We start from the raw sequence: 21290 nt of genomic DNA, 5'->3' as shown, positions 1-21290 counted from the left end.
CCTGGCCAGGGCAGCTGGAGGTGTGGGACAGGTGTGGGTTTTCCGCTGGTACTGGCTCGGGACCCCTCTGAGCCTGAAGGAGGTTTTTCTCCCTCCAGTGTTCGGCTCGGGTGTCGTGAGCGAGACGGTCATGGAGCCCGGATGGAGAATACCTCAAGCGTCTGTTGCTCAGAAAGAGCCTCCCGCGATTTAAACGCCGAAAATATTAACAGGCCCCCCGCCCCTGGAACACCGAGCCGGTTTCCATCGCTATCCCGAGCCGCGCGTTGGGACCCGCTCATACAGAAGTGGGTGCCCCCCCCCCCCGTGAGCTGCCACCTCTGCCTGGCAGGACCCTGCTGGGTACCGTGCCACACGCACCAGGTGAGAGAAGAGACCTCCAGACCTGCCCCCCTGCGCTTTGCTGTGGCGCACCGCGGTAAAAGCAGAGGCAGGTGGTAAGCATGGTAAAGGTGTGTTAAAAGGCTTAAAATCGTGGTGAAAGGGTGTGAAAAGGCCTCGAGGGGGAAACTGTTCTTCATCAGGCAAGGGGCTTAAACGCTATAAACCCAGGGGGAGAAACTGCAGGAACACTGCACAGATACGAGCGAGAGGCAGGAGCTTCAGATTAGTCATCAGATGACAGGCGCACACACGTGAAAGTCCACACACACACACACACTCGGACTGTTTCAGAGGCAGTCTGTCTCGCGGGTCAGCTGGCAGGACTGGGCCCGGTATCCATGGTAACCCTGCGCTGTGTATGTAAAACACAGAAGTGCTTTGGGACCGTCGGGGGCTGTGCCAGGCCCCCCCGCCCCCTTCGCTCTCCCGGCTCCTCGCCGCGCTGGTGCTGCTGCTGCGTTGCTGCGCTCTGCGACCTTGAGCGCCGCTCCTCGGGCGGGTGGGGCCGCCTGGCTGCGCTCTGTTGCGAGTCCCGTCCCCCCCCGGCGCCGCTCCGCGGGCGAGGACGCGTCGGCTCTCGCGAGTCGTGTTGTGGACGTCTCGGAGGCGCGGCTGCTGTCCCCCTCCCGAGCGCCAGGAGGGGAGGGAGCACCGACGGGACGCTTTCCGGGCCTCTGCCGAGCTGAACGCCGGGCCTTTGCCGTCGGCAAGGCGGTGAGCCGCGCTCCCGAGCGGCGCCGCCCTTGGCAGGACGTTTCTCCTCGGTGTCGGCACCAGGGCGGCCATCGCTGGGCCTGAGCGCTGCGCGGGTTTCACTCGGCAACCGAAGAACTAGCTCGCACGCGGTTTTCCGAGCGGAGTCCAATCCGGCCCTCCCTCCGCGGGGACCCCTGGCTTCTCTGCCGGCTCGTAACCCCACTGGCCTCCCGCCTTTTGAGACGGCAACCGCCAACGTCGGGCCTCCTGGGTCCGAGGCCTCCTGCTCCTGCGCGGTCTCGGTTCCGAGCGGTTTTCCTGGAGGTGCCAGTCAGTGGGGGGTCAACAGCCCGTGAAGCAGCATCGATCGCAGCCGTTTAGTTACCTGGACGACTACTTGGGATGGGAAATCAATGGAGGCCATTGAGGGAGCCGCTGAGATAGGGCATCTGTCTTCGTTTGCCTTTCAGTCATTCATACTTGTACCCCTGTCCGAGCCCTTCAGGCCCCCAGGGCTGGCCGGGGGCCCCCCGAGATCGAGGAACGGAGAGGAGGGAGAGTGGGGTGTCTCCTGAGTGCTGGGCACAGGGGGGCGTGCATCTCGGGGGATACAGGGGGCGACGCGGCTTGGGGAACCCACTGCTCCGGGGGGCATCCCCGTCTCCCTCTCTCTGGCGGCGGCGTCGGCAGCGTGTGTGTGTGTGTGTGTTTGTGTGTGGTGGGGGTGGGCCCAAATGGGACGTGATCGGGGTCCGGAACAAGACCAGGCCGGCGCTGGGAAGGGACGGTCGTGTGGAGTGGGGGCTGAGGTCCGGTTCTGCGCCGACGGCGCCGGACTCCTGTCCCGGGGGCGGACGCTGGGGTGCTGCAGCCCAGTCCGCTGTGCCAGTGGGGGGCAAGGCGTCGGCACGAGCAGGGTGGCTGTTGCCCTTGAGGTCAGCGTCGGAGTCCGAGATCATGTGGGTAAAAGCGTCTGCCAGGCCAACTGGGAACAGTGGTGAGCTGAACCGGTTTAGGCTTTTCCTCCAGGTCTGTGTCTAACGGCAGCAGAGAGAGAAGGGGGGGGGCTTAGTTTCTTCTTCTGCCTGGGGGGGGGTATATGTTGTCGGCAGGTGGAGGAGAGTGGGGTTGTGGCGTTTTTGAGGGCGTCCGTTTGTTTTCAGGCGCCAGGGGAGCGTGTCTTGCTGCTCGCGATGTGGGGGAGTTCCCGGACAGCAGCCCCCTGCGGGTTTATCGGCACGGGGTGGGTGGCGCAGGGGGGTGCCCACCCCCCCACCCTGTTTTAAGTTGCTGGCTCGTATGTCGCAGCTCCCCCTCCCTCTTCCTGCCTGCTCTTCCAGGGACCTGTGGGGGGGGGGTTATTCATTAACCCCTCGCCGTCCCGGCCGCCATTCTGCTCCATGCGCCGCTCGGAGCTCATGTCAAGCGCCAGAGCTCTGGAAAGCCCCCCAGTGCAGGTTCTCTCTTCCCCAGCCGCCAGGAGCACTGCCAACAGTGCCTGTAGGGGTATCAGGCGGCACAGCAGCCGAGCTCTGCCACGGACAGGCGTGGAAATTGCGTGCGGGGGGGGAGGGGGATTCTGGGCCGTGTCGAAGCCAGACTGGGCTCCGGGCCCCGAGGGAGGGCGTCGATCGCAGCCTGTCCACGCCCCTAGTTCGCCGAGTCGTTCAGGTCATTGTTGCCCGGGTGAGATCGGACAGCTGTCCGAGTCACTGTGGCGTGCAGGAAGGTACGCAGGAGCATCCTCTGTTGCTGTTGCTGCCCCTGGCGTGAAGGAGAGGGGGAGCAGGTCTGTGGCGTCTCTGTCCCATCCCTCTCCCGCCCGGCTCCCCAGCGCCGGCTCAGGGCTGGGCTTTGCCCATGATGCGCGTCAGACATCCAGTACACAAAAGTGCAGGGAACCACACCATCAGGAATTAACAAGCGGTATCTGTCCTTCGGAACACATTCCCAGCAGCGAGTTACAACACGAAACAAAACTTCCGATGCCTCGACGAGAGGCGATTGAGAGGGGACAGGATGTAACTCTGCAGATTGTCAAAGGTCAGCTCAGCAGAACTCTTCCGAGTGACCAGACACATGGGCGCAGTATGAAGTGCATCTAAGCTGGAACCAGGAAGCCCTTCTTTAATCAGAGGGCTGTGGGGGTGTGGAGCAGTCTGGAGTGGTGGAGCTGCAGAGGAGCAGGGGACGGTTCATTCCACACTGAAAGAAAGAGAAGGAGACAACTTTTTGGCTGTGGAGCGTCCTTCGGGCGGGGAGGAGACGTGCCTGACGAAGGCTCCGCAGCTGAAACGCTGTCTCCTCTCTTCCTTTCAGTGTGGGACCAGTTTCCACTTGTTCCTCTGGAACGATCCGCCCAGCCATGTTTGCCATGTTTAAACGCCCGCCCTGGCATCTTTCAAGATGGAGATTAATTAGCTACTAATGCCCATACAAGCTAGATGGGCAGAATGGCTCGTTTTTGCTTGTAAATGTTCTCGTGTTCAAAGAGGAAGCGAGCAGTGGGAATTCTGGGCCTGGGTCTCCTGTGCCGTTTGTTTTTGGGGAAGTGCATCTTGTGGAGTCTTATGGAGTCTGGACAGCCAGGCAGTGTCGGCCCGTCTATACTGTTTTCGGGATGTTTGTCCCAACGGGTATCCTTCCTGGCGCGTGACAACACTCCGGTTTGTGCTGTTTTAGTTTCTTTACCCCCGCAGTCTGACTCTGGGTTTCTGTGGGGGCTGCTGAGCAGGGCTGTCCTGGAGATGGCTGGTGTTCGTGTGGCTGTAGAGCTGTGCTCTCTCCCTCCCTCTCATTTTCTTTTTCCCCTCCTTCTCTCCTGCTGTCTCTCCATCCTTGTCTCCTGTTCTCATTCTTTCTCAGCCTCTTTCCTTTCTTTGTCTCTCTCCCCCTCCCTTCTCTGCCCATATTTTCCCGAGTCTCTGTCTCTGTGGGCCTCTCTCGCGGTCTCTCTCTCCACCCCCCCCCCCCCTGCCTTGTTTGTCTCGCTCTGCCTGTCCTCCAGCCCCTCTGCCTCCCTCTCCTTCCTCTCCCCCTCCTGCGCTCGGCGCGGGGGACAGGGAGGTGAAAGCTGAGCAGATTACAGTGCTGTTTAATCTTGACTGGCCCACCAGGGAATTTCTTCCACACTTGCCTTGTGTCCAGGCAGTGTGATGGGGGAGGTTGCCGTCTGGTCCAGACAGCCTCACTTGTTCAGTCTAGCAGGAGGTAGGTGTTTGTGTGTGTGTGGGGGGGGGGGGGAGGGGGAAGGGGGCAGAAAGAAACAGCTGGGGGTAATTTTTACCCCCCCCTCCCAGTAGTACTCACTTCAATCCGATGCGTCCTTGAATTTCAAGACTAAATCGGGACCCTCTGTTTCGGCAGCTAGAGATAGAAAATAGCTGAAATATGCAAACAGAATTTAGAGCAGAGATGTACACGTGCTGGACCTGCTTCACAGGTCATGGGGCTTGGGTTCAGTTCTGGCCTGGGGATCCTTCTGCGAGGAGTCTGCATGCTTTCCACTGTGGTATGTGTGGGTTTCCACCCACTATTGAAGCGCACGCTGTCTAGGACACTCTCTGCGTCTGTATCCTGTCTGCCGGGCTAGACTCTGGCTCACTTGCATCGAAGTGACCGATATATATTGGAAATGGCAGAAAGTGTGTACGTCCATCTGGTTAATTTTGATAAATTATTCTGCTGCTGTTATCCAGAGCAGCCTTCATTTGAAACCCATATATTACAACTGGTGGTTTTACCGGAGCTGCCTTGAGTGGATTGGCTTGCTCAAGGGTACGACCGCAGTGTCTCTGCCGTGATTCAAACCTGCAGCCTCCCAGCTCAAAGTGCAGAAGCCTGACCACTACAGCACACTGCTGTTAACCACCTCTTAGGAAGTGTATGTGGAATACAGCATTACACAAAGGGTTGTAGAGGTGTGGTGCAAGCCATGCTGTTAGAGCTGATACCCTGCCATGTTTTGAGACACAGCTGGGTCAGGTTCTCTAGCAACCTCACCAGTAAGCGAGAGAGTATTATCCCCAAGGGACAACTTGTTTTACAGCAACAGACAAGATGAAGAAAATCCAGAAACGAACAGCTCACATTAACGAGAGCCGAGCTGTTGCTGTGGAGCAAGGTTATGGCCTCGGGTATAGATGAGAACTGAACCCTGCTGGTTTAGAAATGGGGAAATCTGTATGTGTGATCTGAGGGGAGTAACTCGATTTACCAGCACAGGGTGGGAAGGGTGCTCTGGGATGGAATAGGCTTCACGCAGGACTCCTAACTGGAGATTCGATACGAGACTGATCAAACACGACCAGCAGCAAATGACCATCCTCAAAACGTCTCGCCTTCCTTGAGAAAAGTGGACGCTGTTTTTCGAAAATGGAATTGACGTTTGCCTCAAAATCGAACCAGCAGTCCAGAAGAGTCTCTCAATACTTATAGTATTGTTGCTAGTGGGATAGATCTGGTCTGTGGCCGGACTGTTGCTCCTAGTTCCAGGTGAGGGTCGGACTGTATATCAATACTGCACTTGATGCTTTTGTAGGATCAGATCAAAAGCAGAAATGCAGCCAGTAGTTAATAAACATGGGTTTGAAATTAGCGTGCAAAACCACATTAGTGCTGGAGCCGCAGGCGTTATTTCGGCGCGTTTGAGCCGGTCTTTGTTGATGGAGTCTGTCCGAAAGCCCGTTTATTACTGCTCATCCTGCCTCCTGCTGTCGCAGGTAGAGAGTGTTTGTCTTGTGAATCTTTTGAGCTGGGTCGCGCAGCCCGGCTGGGGCTGGGGTGATGTGTGACCTGGCGGGGGCTGGTGGTCCCTGGGTGGCGATGGGCTCCCCTGCTCAGCTGATGGACCTGATGGTGCGGCCGAACTGCAGAGCCCAGCTGCCCGGCCAGCCAAACCCAAACCCAGTGCTGGCAGACTGCAGGCTGGCTGTCTCTGGCACTTCCTGTGTTGCCAGATTGCTGAATGAGCTTTTCCAGAATATCCCCGGTACCCCCCATCCCAGCAGATTTCTCGGGGGGGGTTCCCAGCCTGCTTTCTGGGGTGCTCCTCAGCTCTTTTGTCAGGGTGTGTGGGCCAAGCGCGGTGGGCAGTCAAAGTCGGCCTCCATCTGAATTTGCGCCCCTGTTTCAGCCGAAATAGGGCAGCTGCCTTCCTCTCCTCCTTCTCCCTCTTCCTTTTTTTTTATTATTCGGCAAGCCTGTGAGGAGGCTGTGCCTCCTCTTTCGGGATGCCTGGGGGCGGGGGACCGTGGTGCAGACGTGACCCGTTGCCATGACAACAGCTTCTCTGCGCAGCCGGCCCGCCCCCATTGGTCGAGGTGGAGGGAGGGGGGGTGTCGCTCGCGGAGGCCAGGGGGAGGAAGGGGTAGCGGCAGGCGACCCCAGACCCCCCCCCTTCCCCACATACATACATACACACACACACACTCCCCCCCCAGGGACGCTGTGGCCTACACGTGTTCATGTGTGGAATTAGCATAAAAGAGGGAGGGGTGTGGGAGAAGACCTCTCCCCTGGGTCCTAGTGCTCCTCAGTTTGGTTTTCTGGGAAGGGGCCTGGGGTCGTTCGCCCACCTCTCCTTCAGCTGCTCTCTCTTTCACCTGCTCGTTGGTAACACTTCCGGAGCTGTTGGCGTTTCGGAGCCCGGGCACACAAAACCGAGCCGCGGCCGTCTCGAGATCTCCGAGCGGCGCTGGGGGCCTGACGCATACGCTCTCGCCGCACGCTGTAGGCAGGACCCCTGACGCCTCTGCCCTTTTCACCTCGGAGGAACACGTCGTTCTGTGCCGTTTCGCTCAATGCAAATTTGCTAAAAAGCTTTGTCTGGAGTTTTTTTTTTTTAAAGAACTGCGGAAATCAAACTCAGATGAGCCAGTCTGTTACTTGTTTCCCTCATTCGGAAGAAGGGGCGCCCACCTAGGGGGTACATCCCTCCTGTCCGACGGGGACGTCTGGGAACAAACCTCCATGTGTGTGTATTTGCCACACAGAGCCCTGGCCCTCTTGGTTTTACCCAGAATTCCTTTCTTGACGTGACCGGTAGCGAGGTTGCTGTAACCCCCCGCACTCTGCCCAGTTGTTGGATAGCGGACAGGGGGGAACGTTGCTCTGGAAGACTCCTGCGGAAACGGGCCGGAGTCCTCAGCAGGCTGTGAGGACAGGGGTCGGCAGGAGAGTCGGACGGTGTGTGTTTGGGGGGGGGAGGGGGGACACAAATCATTACCAGAAGTTGAGAACAAGGCTCAGTGTCAGAGGGGCCACAGAGAGGGGGCAGACTGCTGCTGCTGTGTGGGGTGGAGGTGGGGGTTGACTGCAGTCTAACAAAAAACAGCTTGTCCGGGACGGGGAAAGTCGGGGAGCGGAGGGGGTTGGGGGGTGGTCCCTGCGGCAGGAAGGCCGTATGAACGCTTGCGCGTGGGGTTCGAGAGGAGCCAGTGGGAACCCGGACAGGTCCACGGGCACACAGCCCGTCTCACCAGCCCCTCTGCGGCCCCCCATCTGATTGCCGGCCCTGCTGTTAGGCCCGAAACGGGGGTACATTTCCGTCTGGGAAGCTGGGCAGGACGGAGGGGCCCCTCCACCTCTCCCCTTCCTACTCTCTCGCTCTCTTGTTGCGGAAATCCGGGGTTCTGCTAGAACGCTCCTGGTGTTGGGAAGAGAGAGGGGGCGACTTCCGTGATGCCCACTGGGGAAAATAATTCCCGCGCCCCCTCCCTATCCCTGCCGCTCAGACCTGCGGACTGGGGCTCCAGGTCTGTTGTTCTGGGAGCGGACAGCCATGGGCTCACCAGTCCAGTCCACCAGCTCACCAGGTCCCCAGATCTAAACCCTGTGCGCCACATTGGCCTAGATCTGGGGATTGGTTAGGGTCGCCCTTTTTGAATGGGGTCTCCCCCCTGGATTGGTCTGCCTTCAGGTTCGGCCGCTGCAAAGAGCGCCTCCTGTTGGCGTGCCTGTGGCAGTGCGGGTGGGCAGTAGTGTAATGAGTGTCCCCCTCTTCCGTTCCTCTTCCCCTCAAGCCCGCGCTGGCTGCGCCGGTGCGTGGCGTGGCGGGGGGTGGTTAGTGTTGTCATGGCAATGCGTGTGTGATGTCCGCGTGTGTCGGTCTCTCTCTCTTCCCTCCTCTGTCCCAGTCTCTCACCTGTCTGTTCTTTGTTTTTTCCTATTCCATCTTTTATTTGCTTTAGCTGCTTTCTCTTCCTCGGTTCCCCCCCCACCCCATCCGAGCCAGCGACCCCCCTCCCAATCTTTTTCCCGATCAAATTGAGAGTGAAAGAGGAATTTTCCAGCGTTGCTAACACAGGTACTCCAGGACAAAGCAACAAGCTGGCATTGCCAGATAAGTAACTGTGTGTGCAGTGTTGGCCAATGCACTCGCATTGCATATAAATCCCTTGCCTTCGTTTCGCTTCCTCATTCCCCGTTTTCTCCTCCCCCCACCCCTGCAGTGCCCCAGGCCCTGGCGGCTCCACAGACCCCTCATTGTCTCTGGGAATGCTGTCGCTGTCAGCCCCCCCACTGGGAAGGGGGTTCACCGTGTGCTGCTGCCCCAGGTCCTACTGGCCACCCTGTTCCCTACTGGCCACCCTGTTCCTGGTGCCGTCCACCGGGGCGTCAGCGAGTGGGCGAGGGAGATGGGAGACTTGCTACTCTCTGGGAGAGTCCCTCCCTCCCTCCCGGTGGGCTCCCCTGCAGCCCCAGATCTTCCTTGTGGGGGTGCAGCGTGTGCCTGTCCAGCCAGCCAGCTCTGATCCTGCCTGTGCCCTCCCTCTGCCCCCCCCGCCAGCCCTGGGTTTGTGCGTGCATGAACACAGGAGGGCATCTTGATGGGCAGTGCCGGCCCGGGCTCCCCCCTCGGGCTCTGCCGCTGACAGGCTGGGCACCCACGGGTCTTTGTGCTCTTGATCAGAGGAGGCGACGAGCCGTGCCAGAAGGCGCTGAAGCTTGGCACCCGTGGGCTTTGGCACTGCAGCGCCGCTCTGTGCCCGATCCTGATCGGATCCTGTCGGGTCTCGGGAGCTGAGCAGGGGCCCAGTCGGTATGGAGATGAAACCAAAATTGCTGCTGTAAGGGGTGTTGGTGGACAGTAGGTGGCGCTGTTCCTTCTAAGCCATTGTGGCAGCATGGTGACTGGGGACACTGGAGATGTAGGGGGACATTAAACTGAGGTCCTGGTTACTTGGTCATGAAGATCACTTTATTGGCCCCCATACAATTTCTTGCATAAGAATTCGTCTTTTCGCAGACCCCAGCTTGCTCTCCATGAGACACACAGACAGGGAGAGAAGCTGGGGGTCAGAGCGCAGGGTCAGCCATTGTACGGCGCCCCTGGAACAGTTGGGGTTAAGGGCCTTGCTCAGGGAACCAACGGAGAAGGATTCCTCTGCCAGCTGTGGGATTTGAACCAGCAACCCTCCAGCCACAGGCACAGGTCCAGAGCCACAGAGCCACCGCTCCCGTTGGGCCCTTTGTAAAAGAAGGGAGGTGTTAACCTCAGGGTGCTGGCTGAATTCCCCTCCGGGCTCATACTGCTCGGCCTTCGTTCAGTTTTGGAAGCAGTTTCTCGCTGATCTGCTGTACTGGGGGGCTGTTGTGTGTCACGTACAGTAGGTGGGGCTGCTCTTTGGTCGGGACCCGATTTGCCCCCTATCTGTGAAGTCCCTGGGGGTCCCCTGAGATGAAAAGCACCGCAGAAGTGCCAGCGATTCCTTTCAATCGCTCTTCATTACAGCATGAGCTGCAGGACATGGGCGGACGTTAGGGAGAAGTGCGTCTCACCCCCTCCTCCCCTCTTGTTCTCCTACAGTCCTGCCTCCTCCTGTTCGTTCTGGAGAGCTTTATTATGAAGCTCATTATTAAATTGCTCGCTGCTAGTAATATTTTTATATTGTTCCGTTTTCGCCTTGACATATCCACAACTCTTCCTCCTGTTTGAGGCTCTCCCCCACAAATACACACCTTCCCCTGCTCTCCCTCTTCTAAAACAGAAGGCTTGTTTTAGGGTGCTCAGAGAGAGAGAGAGAGAGAGGCAGGGAGAAAGATATTGGTAACGATCCTGGCGGAAACCCTTTAAATTTTTAATGACACCCCCCTCCCCCCGGCAGGCATGCGCGGATGTGTACCACGTGTCATTTGCCAAACCACTTTATACCATGCAGTGTCTCGGTGAAGCCAGAGCCTACCCGGCAAGCAACAAGCACAAGGCAGGGCACACCCTGGACAGGACGCCAGTCAGTCACAGGGCAAGTGCAAGCCACTCCTACATGGGGACACTTTGGAGGCCATAGTAAAGACCGAGGGGGGAAATTTGGCCTGAACACCGGGATAACTCCCTACTCTTATCGGGAAATGCCCTGGGGTCTTTAATGACAACTGGGAGTCAGGACCTCGGTTTAACGTCTCATCCGAGAGATGGCGCCTGCTACAGCATAGTGTCCCCACCACTATACTGGGGGCATTATGACCCACACAGACCGCAGGGTGAGAGCGCCCCCTACTGGTCCCACTAACACCTCTTCCAGCAGCAGCCTCAGCTTTCCCAGGAGTCTCCCCTCCAGGTACTGACCAGGCTCCCTCCTGCTGGGCTCCAGTGGGGCTGCCAGCTGGGAGCGGCAGGGTGTGTTGTGTGATATTACTGGGCTCGTCTCCTGAGCCGCGGACTTCAGGGCGTGGCGCCGCAGAGCGAGGCCCAGCGCAAGCCGAAATTGGCAGGGTCGGGGGGCGAGCTGTCGAAATCCGGGGTGAGCAGCGTTTGTACGCAGGACTCCTCTCCGCGGTGCTGCTTCTTTGGCATGCTCTCTTTCGGGGGTACGCGCTCGCTCTGCCCCTCGGGACTGCAAGAGCGGGCGGTGCTGACTGGAACGCTGTCCGCCATGGTCTCCGAGGCCTGGTCTGCCTGGCCCTTGTCCTGTGGTGTTGTTCAGCCCCGCCTGTCCTTTCCTGCAGGACGGTTTTGGGAGCATCTTGGCCAGGTTGTCAGGTTGTGAGAAGCTCCTCTTGACTGACCTTGTCTCTTGAGTTATCTGATTTAAAAGATTGTGGTAAGTGCGCTACAGTCAGGGCATCAGCTTCAGCTGCATGGCTGGGCAGCTTGTTCCGGATCCCAGTACCTGATGAGTGTAAATGGGCTATGATGGGAAATGACCCATTCATCAACGTGCCTCCTTCTAGTAGCTCTATACATACCCTGTGTCCCTTACCAGCTGGGACAGTATGATTTCGAGAGCCGCCAATCCCCCTACCCATTCTTCCACAGAGAGGCACAAAGTCCCGCCCTCCTGTAGGACCCGCCTCCTTACTGGGTCCTGCCCTCCTGTAGGACCCGCCTCCTTACTGGGTCCCGCCCTCCCGTAGGACCCGCCTCCTCCGGGATCCCACCCTCCCATAGGACCCGCCTCCTCCGGGGGTCCCGCCCCCTGCCTTCACTCTCCTTTCGCCTGAACCCGATTCTATACAGCTCCACGGTCATTTTTCTCTTCCTGACTCCGTTCCCCCCCTCTCTTTTTGCTAATTAATGGCATTAATTACCTCCAGTTAGCCGCGCGGCTATGGCCGCAGTGCCCGTGCTCCTGACAGTTGTGCTTTTCGATTGGGAGGTGACCGACTTTTGTACGAACCTCTCTCCTCTCGAGTGGTTAAACAGCACTAACGAGCCTGGGCTCAAGCTGAGGGGGTGTGTCGCTCTTACAGTAATTAGCAAGTAGAGGGAGAATTTCATGGCGGGGGGGGGGACAACATCTTGCTAAGTGGGGGGACAAAGCCACAGGCTATGGATCCTTGTTAGTAGTCATTAACGACACTGGCCTGGTCAACACAGCTGACAGCTGGGGGAGGGGGGGCAGGGGGACAGGAGCCTGACGTGAGACCGTTTAGAACATTAAACAGAGTTTTGGTCCCTGTATTTCAAACAAAAAAGCTATGGCAGGCCAGACCAGAGGGCCTGGACACGTTGTCCACACGGTCAGCTGTTGCTGCAGACGATACTGGGCTCCAAGGACTGTCCCACTCTTGACAGCATAAAGCAACACAAGCAAAATGTTTTCAGTCTTTGAGAAGTCGACGAGGACAGTGGGTTCACGTATCATGATCCTCGGAAGGAGCCCAGCAGACTTGATTTGGAACCAACCGTGAGACTCGAGCCTCAGGACTCCCAGGGGGCTGTGCGTGATCGGGCACCAGCAAGCGTTTCCTGATCTTTAACCCTCCCCGCCTGAGGAGGGCGCCACCTGGGAAGTGTGGCTCGTGGAAAGCAGGCGTCGCTGGGGCAGTCCGCAGCGTTGTCAAGGGATCGAGCCAGTGCTTGGGCTCCCAAGGGATCCCAGCCTTCTGGGCTAGTGGGGCGTCTCTGTGGGGCATCCAGGGAGAGGACCTCCTCCGGCCATGTTCTCTCGCCCTCCTCTTGTGCCTTCCCAGCTCCCGGGGCTCGTAGTGGGCACCATGCCCGGTCCCTCGGCCCTGCTGTGGGAGGGGGAAGGGGAGGCGTTCCCCTGCCAGATTGCTTTACTCGTTAATTAATTTACCTTGCTGAAGGAAAAGCAGGTGCTGAGACCTGGGGGTTCCCCCAGGCTTGGGGGCCTGGTTCCCACAACACGCCGGTCTGTTGATCACAAGGGTCCGGAGACCTAGCAGGGCTGAGGGTGGTGGCGCCGCCCTGTCTGTGGAGTGCCAGGTTACTGGGGCCGGGGTGGCAGGATTGCAGCCCCAGGCCTAGGAGATGGGCTGGAGCCCTTACGGGCCTGGCCAGCCACACTGCTGCGGCCCGTGGAGGGCAGAGTCCTGTTGGCCTGCGTTGTCTGTGCTGTCCACAGCCTTGGACATGCGAGGGACACAGGGCCGAGCACAAAGGCGAAGAGGCGTGTGGTGAGTGTGGTGTAGACTTGACCACCCGGAGGCCGCTGGCTCCTCCGAGCAGAGCCCCCCCGCCCCCCCACGGCAAGTGTCTTCAAACACCGGGCCGGTTCCGAAGGAAACGACAGCCCCGGCCCGCTTGACCCGGTCGCCAGGCGTGGGACCAATCGGATTCCTCCGACAGTGTCACGGGAGGGATCGTAAGGAGCCGGCTTCGCGAGACCTGCGGCCCGGTCCTTGACCCAGCTGGCCGGTCCTTGACCCTCGGCTCTCGGGCCCCCAGATGCGAGGGTCCGGCGTGCTGGGCGGGCTCGGGTCGCTCTCCCGGGGCTGAGCGGAGGAAGGGCTGCAGACGAGACATTTTGGTCTGGGAGGCGCTCGATGACCCCCCCCTACGTCGGCGACTCGTGGGCTGTGGCGTCCCCCCCCCACCAGATTAATAACCCCCCGCCGCACCCGCGCGCAGATCGATCTGCTAATTAAGGAAGCAGCTGGCCGTCCTGCTCGCAGCTCGCCCAGCGCAGAGGTGCAGCCTGTATAAACACAGCGTCGCCTTGAGAGGGGCTGCGCTGTTGTAGTTGGGGGGGAGCGAGAAGCAAGGCCAGCGTTTGGAAAGAGAGGCAGGATGGCGGAAAGCCGCGGGCTCCTTTAAGACCCGGCCTGCGCGGCTTTTCTCCGAGAGCTGCAGCGTGATTGACGGGCCTGGGGGCTGTTAATGGGCGCCGGAGAGGGAGCCGAGGCCGGGGTTGCTGTGGCAACGGCGAGAATGGGGGGCCTGCTTACCTGCCCGCGCGCCGCGGCCGAACCAAACCCCCCCCCCTGCTTCATCCCAGCCGGCTGTCTCCCCCAGGCTCCGGCAAAACTTCTCAATTTTTAATCACTTGATAACCTCAATACAATAGAGCAGTAGCCAGAGCTCTGTTTGTGCAGGGGGCCAGGCCAGGGGGGGGGTGGATTTGGCAGAAAGAAGGGGAAAAAAAAAACCCCTGAAAGAACAACCGTGTCGCCGATCAGACAGATGCCCGCTGAAGAGCGCGGCGGAGACGAGGGGTCTTCGCTGGAGGAGGACCCCGCTGTGCACCGCGCTGGTCCGGCCCGTCCAGCTTCCTGCAGAGCCCTCCCGAACAGCTGCTGCTGCCCGTATTGTTCGCGATGCTGTTGCGGTTATCTTTAGCTGCCTGTCGCGACGTTGAGACAGTTTGCCTCTGCGTGCGAGTCGGGGGGGGCAGGGGGGCTTGTGACCAGGCCCAACTTGCTGTCTTGCCCATCGGGCAGTTTCTCCCAGGCGGTTGAAAAGAGCCGTGTGCCGCGGGCGCTTGCCGGGCTGCTGGTCCATCTCTAGATGACCGCAGGCCAGTGTCCGAGCGGCGCTGTCACGTGCCGGAGCAGCCCCACACTGCCACCTGCTGGCAGAAACAGGCTGTGGCACCGTGCGGGGGCTGTTGTCATTTCCCCAGGCACACTTTCCAAATGGAACTTTACTGGGTTTTAGACAAGACAGTTTCAAAGGTTATCAGTTCAGATTTTCGAAGAACTCAGACAGGCTTGGGTGTGTGTGTATAAAGGGCTCTGTAGCTCTCTGTTTGCCAGCTGCTGCCAGGTAATCAAGTAATGACCTGTGGGCTGAGGTGATGAGCAATTAGTGCACTGATACTCCTAAATACCTAGGGCATGGGTGCTTTCAATTAATGTAGCTGAGTGAGAATAATCTGGGAGGGGTTTTGGGATGACTGCCTGGGATCCTGGGAGATGCTGGTTGTGCGATTTCGGTTCTGGTTACAGATGTGGCCTAATACACTGGGGCTTTACAGTCCTGCAGGGGTCTGATTAAGATGATTGTTCACCTAGGTCATTAAGAGATCAGATGCAACAAGAGAAGAGGTTATGCAGAGCTTAAGATTGTAGGGCAGGGTTGTCCAGTCCTGGCCCTGGAGGGGTCAGTGTGTCTGCAGGGTGTCCAGTCCTGGCCCTGAAGGGGTCAGTGTGTTCGCCGGGTGTCCAGTCCTGGCCCTGGAGGGGTCAGTGTGTCTGCCGGGTGTCCAGTCCTGGTCCTGGAGGGGACAGTGTGTCCGCAGTGTGTCCAGTCCTGGTCCTGGAGGAGTCAGGGTGTCTACAGGGTGTCCAGTCCTGGTCCTGGAGGGGTCAGGGTGTCCAGTCCTGGCCCTGGAGGGGTCAGTGTGTCCACAGGGTGTACAGTCCTGGTCCTGGAGGGGACAGTGTGTCCGCAGCGTGTCCAGTCCTGGTCCTGGAGGAGTCAGGGTGTCTACAGGGTGTCCAGTCCTGGTCCTGGAGGGGTCAGGGTGTCCAGTCCTGGCCCTGGAAGGCTGTTGTGCCCCCCAGGCCTCTTTAAAGCAGCAGCACCTGAAGACCTGGGAGGAGCTGTTCAGTTGGCCCAATTAAGCTGGTCAATAACCAGCTGCTTTAGGTCATTGAACCTGAGTGGGAATAAAACCCTTGAGATACACTGGCCCTCCAGGAGCAGCTGCTGTAGGAGAAGCGTTTCGTCTGCTGCAAACCTTTTGCTCCGAGATCTGGAAGAGTGTTTTTGCTCCTCATCATGCTGTAAAACAGGGCTTCTTTCGTGTTACTCTGCAGACGCCAAGCAAGACTGCTGGGAGCTGGTGAAGGCCGTTAACCTGCGGCATGCGAGCGAGCGAGCAAGGGAGGTTTAGCTAACTCTGCAGTGGGGCTCTTTGTCTCCCTCTCCCCTGTCAGCCCTGGGCTCGAGGCCTGTGAACTGCCCGCAGGCCTGTTGTTCTCTCAGATGTTAGCAACTAGGAGCTGAATGAGAGCCAAACTGTCATCTGCGGTGTGTCTGTGTGTGTGCAGGTAACACTGCGCTCACACTCTCCAGGAGAGTGAGAAGATGTCTTCACAAATACAGGAAGATGGAGAACGGGGCACATTAGTTCCTATAAGCCAGGTGGTGTCTTCTTAGAAATGTAAAAGTGGTTGATCTATTTGTTCTGCGTCTGCTTTCACCCCGTGTGGAGTTGGCTTCCAGGGGGGTACCGAGTAGTAAAAGTAAGAAAGGGGTGTGAGAAGGAGGTCCTGCCCAGTATCGAGTGACAGTGGTGCGTGCTCTGGGGGGGCCACACAGAAGGAGTAGCTTAGCCACGCCTCCCCAGCCTCGGCCCCTGACCCCCAGAGACCGACGGGGGTCACCGGGGTCGGACTTTGTCTGAGCCCGGCTGGGGTCAGAGGTCGGCTGCGCTGCTTGCATTGTGGTGATGATTTGGGATTGTGTTACGGGAGAGGGGGGGAGGGTTGTGTTGCCTTCTCTTTCGGGCTGACGCCCAGTGAAGACGGGCAGGTCCTGGGCGCACTGGGCTCTTGGCAGCTGTGGATCTAGTGGCGTGGTCTTTGCGCTGCTCGGCTGAGGGTCCAGTTTGTTGGGTTGCTGCCCTGGTTACCGGCATGACGGAACAACACCAAGCAGAGAGACCCCCAACAGAGGGAGACCTCAGGGGTCAGCTTCCTGGTCCCCCAACACAGCCTGCTGCCGGACTCTCACACCGTCACCCTGCTCCTGCGGCTTAGAGATTAAAGGGGGCTTCTGACTTGGGGGCATAATTCCCCAGAGGGGTGGGTCACACCCTTGCCACATGCCTGAGCCTGTGGTTCAGACCAGAGAACAGGTTTCAAGACCCGCGGGAGCGATAATTGTTATATAGCGCCTTTCACGACGTGTCCTCTCAAGACAGCACAGGCGCGTCGGCGTTGGAGAAGCCTGAACGTGTCCCGGGGCCGATGGCTCGGGATTTTGCTGGAAGCGAGGCTTTGCTCGCAGCGGGGTGCGGCAGTGTTTTGGGGGTGTCGTCCTCTTGTGTGCCTGATGAGTGCTCCCCTTGGGACCCCTGTTTTAGTGTGCTTCGGGACTCTTCATCCGCCTGCCCGGCACCGCCTGGGTCTGGCGGTTCATTCGGCGGAAGGCACCGCTGGGCAGAGAGTGGCAGGGGTGGTGTGTCCGACAGCTGTGGTGCCCTGGGTGTGCAGCTGGCAGAGCTTCAGTGATGTGTGTCTATTGGAGAGCAGTCCCCACCCACCCTGACCTTTCCCCTGAGCCAGCCCAAAGCCCGTCGGCCTGCCAGGTGTTGCCCCAAACTGCGGTGTGGGTTCATCGTGATGCTGCAGGCCATCATCCCAGCTCCGGATGCTGCAGGACGCTTTCAGGAGACCAGAGCCCCTGAACCTCTTGAGCCTGAACTCGGCCAGCAGGGCGTTTTCATTAACTGGCGTTTGTGTCTGTCTTTCAGAGTGCCGCAGCTGCCCCCAGTCCAGTAATGGGCAACATGCCCCCCAGCGACGGCATGCCCGGCGGACCCATGCCCCCCAGCTTCTTTCAAGTAAGGCCCCCCCCCTCCCATCTTCGTCTCCCTTCCTGTCTCTCTCTCTCTGCAGCCTCTGTGTCTTCCTGTAGACGCGCCAGGCCTGCTCTGGGTACAGGGGTGGGGGGAGTTGGCACATGAGCCTCGCTGTGATGCGTCACCCTGGCGCGGCTTGGCGCGGACACTAGGGGGCGCCCGCCGAGCAGCTGACTACATCAAAATATCCCAACTCCCACGATCCCAGCCTCGGGCTGCTGGAGCAGCACCGGCAGCAGAAGGCAAAACGTTCCCGGACAGGCGGTGCAAGGAGGGTGGTGAGAGTGTGCTGGGACTGATGAGGGGGCTGTGGCGCCCCCTAGTGCCGAACTGTGGGAATGCGAGTGGAGGTCCAGGGGGCAGTGAGGAGCAGTCCAGCCTGAGAGGGGCAAAGGACCTGGGACAGACCTCTCTCGACAGCAGGGGAGCGTGGCACACAACCCTTCATTCCCGGATATTTTTGGGGCAGAAGATCTTGGCGTCTCTTGGTGACCAGTCGTATTGTTCGGGTTTTTTTCTTCTTCCTCTTTTCGTTTTTTTTGTTGTTATCCTCGTCATCACTACCAGGATAATAACCCCTGCGTGTCATCCCCGGAGCTGCAGGCTGGCTCTGTCCACGGGCCTGCATGAATGTTAATGATTTATGATTAGCAGCTGAGAGCGAGCAGCGATCGGAGGCTGTGTGTGTGTGTGCGTGTGTGTGTGGTTGTGTGAGCGAGATTGCCTTCCATAAATAGCGCCTGTGTTCCTGAGCGAGGCTGCCGCACTTGTCCCCAGCTGCAGCGGTCTGTGGCACCACCCGAGCCGGGCACGTCCGTGCTCTGGCGGTCCGGCTCTCCCCCCCCACTTAAATTGAGCTGTTCTGTTCAGCAGGTGACCCTCCTGATTTTGGGCTGGGTGTGATTGGAGATTGGTGCGCTGGTTCTGTCAGCCCACACTTCTCCTCCTGCGCTAACCCCCTTTCTCCAGCCCCCCTCCTGAATACACACCCCTGTCCAATCAGCAGGTGAGGTCAAGGGTCACTACATTGGCCCAGGCAGCATCCCCAGCTCCTGGCCACGACGGGGGTTTGCGATTGGGCCCTGTTAGCCAGGGATGGCCATCTCTGGTCCTGGGGGTCCCCAGGCTTGGGGGGGGTTGAAATTCAGAATGTCATCGTGTAGATCTCATGACCCTCCAGCGGCCGTTCCTGGGTTAATACTGAGCTAATCAAAACCTACCCGTCTTTCCCGAGTGGTGCCACCCCTGTGCAGGCAGGAGACCTGCAGGCCCAGGCAGGAGGGCAGGGGTGTGGGCAGAAGGTGCCAGCGGTGCACCAGTCCTGTGAGGCAGTCGGAGGTGCTCCAGCCCTGTTCGTCTTGGGGCCTGTGGGTTTTTTGTTGGCGTTTGCTGACCCTGGCTGAGCTGATGTAGCATCACTGAACCCCCCCTCCTAGCAGAGACTGGGGTGTTGGCAGAAAGCGATAAATCAATCTCTTGACAGGGGAGGGAAGGGTCACCTTGTGCTGTCCAGACTCCCCGTGGCTGGTACCCTGGAGCATGCAGTGAGGCGCCAGCGCCGTAGAAGCCGCTTGGCTTTTTAAAAAGGCCTGGTTCTGAGCCAGACGAGGGCAAAGGGCGTTTGAGAAAGTGGCTCTGCGTGACGCAGGGCAGGACCCGAGAGGACCTGAGGCAGGCACCCCCCCCGCCTCACCTGAAAGCTCCCACCTGCTGGGGTTAAGCTTGGGGGAGGGGGGGGGAGTTTCCTCTCAGGGGGGAGTACAGTGGTGAAGGAATGTCAGCTCACACGAGGGAGGCGCTGGGTGAGTTTGTGGGAGGCAGGGAAGAGACGGAGGAGGAGGAGGAGGATGAAGAAATGGGGAATACCCCGAGTCAGTCTTGCCCCGATGCGCAGCCTGCTCCAGAGCTCCAGGGGGCACTGCAGGGAGAGGAAGAGCTGAGGCAAGGAAGTGTTTTCTGGGGGCACCATGCCATCCCGCTGAGCCCTCTCGCTCTCTGCCCTTCGCCCGGGATTTTCTGTTCAGTCCGGAGCCTGGGTGGTCAAGGACGGGGAGTCTGTGGGGTCTCGGTGGTGGGTGCTGCATTTTGGGGGCTCTAGTCAGGTGAGGAAGTGTGCACCTGAGCTGGAGAGAGGGGGTTACCCACACTGGAGGTCAAGGTAGAGGTCGCAGGTCGAAAGTCAGTGAGGGACTGGGCTCCGGCCCGCAGCCCTGCCTTTCTCTTGTGCTTTCCTGCTGCGGGCTGAGTCTGTCCAGGCTTTTCAGTGACCTTGAAGACCAGCAGCTTGATGTTAATGCAGTAGTGGCAACCATAGTGAGAGATCGCCAGCCGGCGAGACCAGCTTCCCTGGTGTCCAGTATGTCTCTTGTATCTCTGTGGCTTCTGAAACCGGTCTTGTTGTCTGATCTCGCAATGGAAGGACAGAATCCACTTGTGTCTGACACTGGGCGATATTTCTCCAGCACAGATGCTGTCCAGGGGCTGTTGAATTCACAGGTATTAGTCTGACACCCGTGATCCATCAGTCAGTTTTGAGGGATCAGGAGAACTGGGCAAACACAGATGCTACAAAGTTACTGCACTTTTCAGTGTCAATTAACATGAGTGTAGACAAATTCTGTAACCGTGCTTTCTCTGCCTGTGGTTTCGGTGTATGGCAGAATCACCAGCAGCAGAATTTCTCGAGTCTGTTATATTTGCCAGTGTGGGGCTATGATAGCTTGAACAGCGCGTGCAGAAGTGAGCTGTTGTGCCGTGATCCACACCAGTGCATTCATCGCCTGCTGTTTTTCTTCGGTTCTTTGTGCGCCAACTCGCTTCTTAATTCGTAGGGCTGCACTGCCCTCTAGTGGCCCTGTTGCAGTATTACAGGTCGCTGTCATTCCTTGCCTCCAACCCTGTCTGCACCCACACCCCCCACCCCACCAATATCCCAGCTTTCCCTCTGCCCCTTCCAGAATATTACGTGGCACTACTCAGCGTTGCAGGCAGGGCCGCTGATGGGTTTTCCGCGCAGCGGTGCCAAGCCGTTGTCTCCTTACCTGGATAGATAACGATTTGACTAATTGGTTCGTTAAGCACTGATCCAACATCGCCGCCGGTCTCGTCACTCTGAGGGGAGCCCCACGGCCGATTGCTGTCCTGTGTTCTGTGTTCGGTCCCGATGGCGCAGAATGGAGGAGAGGCTGTTAAGTAAATGCAGAGTTACCGACGGGGCTCGTCTCAGGCGGCTGCAGCCTGGCGCTCTCTCTGCACTGGGGGGGGCGGAGGAAGGGCGGTGCATTTGGGTCTCAGGTGAGCCTGGGCCACCCTCATCTCTGGCACCGTGCAGGAGATAACGGGTCCTGTTTTTCTTCCCCTTTTTTTAAATTTTTATTTCTGTCTGCTAGTGACACATGGATGAAATTCCTGCGTTTCATTTATAAGCCGCGGGGTTGGGAATTTTCTTGCTTTCTCTCCCATGAGATGTGCAGGCTTGGGACTTTCACGCTTCCGGGTGGCAGACAGAACCGTTGGAAGCAGCATTTTGCTCAAGAGCAAAAGGCGTTTCACACATTAAGAAAAACCCGTGGTCCACACGGTAACCCGAACGGATCCAAAACGCATCCAGATCCAAATGAGATTCCGGTCAGTCGGAGTGGGGTCTCCCCTCTCCTTCGGCAGCTCAGGCCACCACTGTCTCTCTCATCTCCCTCTTCTCTCTTAAAGGGACCTCCCGGCTCCCAGCCGTCACCCCACGCACAGCCACCCCCACACAACCCCAGCAACCCCATGATGGGACCTCACAGCCAGGTAAGGCCAGTGAGCACTGCGTGCACAGGGAGAGGGCCTAGGCGTTTCATTCCCTGCGTTAATATAGCGCCTTGCAGGCCGGCGTGCCTCGCGTGCGGTGCAGCCGTTCTGCCCCGGCGGCCCCGGCAGGTCAGGGGGGGTGGGATGGGGAGAGAGGGGGCTGGACTTGTGAGGAATTCGTGAGGTCATTCGGGGCAGAAGAGG

The 21290-nt window shown here is 58.8% G+C and overlaps 1 protein-coding gene across 4 annotated transcripts in view; it reads left to right on the top strand.

The window, feature by feature from the left end:
* The window catches only part of ssbp4 (single stranded DNA binding protein 4), a 62795-nt gene that overhangs the window by 27186 nt on the left and 14319 nt on the right, over positions 1 to 21290 (top strand). For 2 of the 4 annotated variants that reach the window (XM_069186221.1, XM_069186220.1), the window contains exons 5-6: positions 17187 to 17276; positions 21003 to 21086. In XM_069186221.1, the coding sequence (XP_069042322.1) occupies positions 17187 to 17276; positions 21003 to 21086 (174 nt within the window). The remainder of the gene's footprint in view (positions 1 to 17186; positions 17277 to 21002; positions 21087 to 21290) is intronic. The other 2 variants (XM_069186223.1, XM_069186222.1) reach the window with 1 other exon arrangement.

The sequence above is a fragment of the Lepisosteus oculatus genome, chromosome 29, assembly GCF_040954835.1.
Source record: "Lepisosteus oculatus isolate fLepOcu1 chromosome 29, fLepOcu1.hap2, whole genome shotgun sequence".
Classification (NCBI taxonomy): Eukaryota; Metazoa; Chordata; class Actinopteri; order Semionotiformes; family Lepisosteidae; genus Lepisosteus; species Lepisosteus oculatus.
The sequence above is the reverse complement of the archived record's forward strand: the minus strand, read 5'-3'. Positions and strand labels throughout refer to the sequence as shown.